Consider the following 2,500-nt stretch of genomic DNA (forward strand, 5'->3'; position numbering starts at 1 on the left):
ACTCTTTAGCCATGTCAGACTCTGAAATGGCTGTCCCCCATGAGGATAGCACCCTTGATCTTCATACTACTCTCTCCATTGTTGATCATAGCATTGCTGTGACCCTGCGGGATCTCTGCAAATAGCAATGAAGCCCCCATACTTGGACACTGGACCTTTACATCTAGGGGCTCTCTCTGTTTATCGTCCCCCCTCTACTAATTAGTTCCATGATTATTGCTACTTGGAACATTCGAGGCTTCAATAAACCTATTAAGCATAGTGAGGTGACCCATTTTCTTAGTGATAATAAAGTGGATGTGCTGGGTTTCTGGAAACTAGGGTAAAAACAAAGATAAGGCAAAGAAGATTTTGAGGAGTAACTTTAACAGGTATAATGCTTTCTGCAATTATAATAAGCATAATAATGGCCGTATATGGATTCTCTGGAATCCACTTACCACCAAGGTTGATGTCCTGGAGGAGCACTCTCGGGTGGTTCACGCCAGATTAAACACCGGCCATTGGTCATTGTTCTTTTATCGTAGTCTATGGTAGTAACAATGCTAGAACTAGACAAAGTCTCTGGGATTCTTTGTCTAATTTTTCTCATAAAAATGACTCTTTGGACAAAGCTATGGGTGACTTTAATGTCATCGACATCCTTCTCGAGAAGCTTAGTAATACTCCACCTGTCCTTTCTCGAATTGCTTGACTTTAATACTTGTCTTGAAGAGTGGACTGGATGATCTCACTGGCTCTGGGTGTGATTTTACATGGTTTAACAAACATGAGATGGATACCAGGGTTTACTCTAAGTTGGATAGAATCCTTGTGAATGACAAGTGGGGCACTCACTTTTCACAAACTATCGCTCATTTCTTATCTCCTGGCATCTCTGGTCATAGCCCGCTCTTTTAACCTTTCATGATAATGACTACCTAAAAACAGTTCAAATTCCTCAATCATTGGGCTGAGCACCCACAATTTGAGCAAATTGTCACTGAATGTTGGGAAACTAGTCGATCTGGCAATTCTATGTTTAGACTAATGAGTATCTTTCAAGAAAGTTAAACTGGGATCAAGAAATCGCATGCTACTCAGTCGCTAATATTAGCAAAGAAAGTGAAAGATAAGAGGGAGGAACTAGCTCAATGTTATCAAGAACTTCAGTCCAATCGACTCGCCTATCCTTGTTGCTCAGGAATGAAGCTATCCCAGGAATTTTGGCACCTCAAGGAGACTGAGATGCAAATTTTATTTCAGAGGGCTAAAGCTCAAGGTATTAAATATAATGATACTTGTTCTAAATTCTTTTTTGCAAGAATTAAAGAGAGGCAGCAAAGCCAAATGATTGGTGATATTCATGGTATTGATGGTGTGCATTACAAAGGGTTGTCTAGTGTGGGTGAAGCTTTTATGGACTACTACCAGAAACTTTTGGGTGAGAAGACAGCTGTCCTTCCCATTGACCCTGACTTGTTCACCCAGGGGGGTTGTGTTGAGCCACAAGACCATTCTGACCTGACTAGGCCCATCACTAAACTTGAAATTAAAAATGCCCTATTCTCCATTGATCCTAATAAGAGCCATGGTATTGATGGTTTCTCCTCTGGCTTTTTCAAAGCAGTTTGGCCTATTATTGAGGATGATTTCTGTAAAGCCATTGAGGATTTCTTTAGAACTGGGTTTATGCCAAAGCAGGCTAATGTTACCTTAGTAACCCTTATTCCTAAGAAGCAGACACCTCAAACTGTCAAAGATTTCAGACCTATCTCTTGTTGCTCCACCATTTACAAAACTGTTAGCAAGATCCTCACCCATAGGCTAAAAATAATAATGCCACAGTTGGTTGGGCCCGAGCAGGCTGCTTTCGTAAGTGGCAGGAGTTTGTTTGAAAATGTCATGCTCACCTAAAATCTGTTGAAAGGATACACTAGGAAATATATCACCCCTAGGTGTATGCTGAAAATTGATATTAGCAAGGCCTTTGACACCCTGCAATGGGAGTTCATTCAAAGTATGCTTGAGGGTCACAAATTTCCACCTATGTTCATCAAATGGACCATGGGATGTGTCACTGGCTCGTGGTTTACCCTGAAAATTAATGGATCTCATCATGGTTTTTTCAAGGGTAAAAGTGGAGTTAGGCAAGGAGACCCATTGTCTCCTTTCCTTTTTGTGCTCAGTATGGAAGTCCTCTCCAGGCAACTAAGGACTATGTGCAATCTACCAGGGGTCTCTTATCACCCAAAATGTTCTAGACTGAAGTTGACTCATCTAGTCTTTGCTGATGACCTAATGCTTTTTACTCGTGGGGATTTACCTTCAGTCCAACAAGCAGTTAACATCTTAGACATCTTCTCCACCTAGTCAGGCCTCAAAGCTAATATGGAAAAGACTGAAGCTTATTTTGGAGGTGTGACTAGTTCTGTCAAGCAGCTTATTTGTTCCACTGTTGGTCTCACTGAGGGGAGTTTCCCTTTTCGTTATTTAGGGATCCCGATTCATTTATCTAGAC

General features: G+C 41.2%; 1 protein-coding gene across 1 annotated transcript; it reads left to right on the forward strand.

The window, feature by feature from the left end:
* Positions 1-1,941: 1,941 nt before the first annotated feature.
* On the forward strand, positions 1,942-2,352 carry LOC141639228 (secreted RxLR effector protein 78-like). Its single transcript, XM_074448399.1, has one exon. The coding sequence runs from the start codon at positions 1,942-1,944 to the stop codon at positions 2,350-2,352; it is 411 nt and encodes a 136-aa protein (XP_074304500.1).
* Positions 2,353-2,500: the final 148 nt, after the last annotated feature.

This window comes from Silene latifolia, unplaced genomic scaffold (genome assembly GCF_048544455.1).
Source record: "Silene latifolia isolate original U9 population unplaced genomic scaffold, ASM4854445v1 scaffold_308, whole genome shotgun sequence".
NCBI classification, from domain to species: Eukaryota; Viridiplantae; Streptophyta; class Magnoliopsida; order Caryophyllales; family Caryophyllaceae; genus Silene; species Silene latifolia.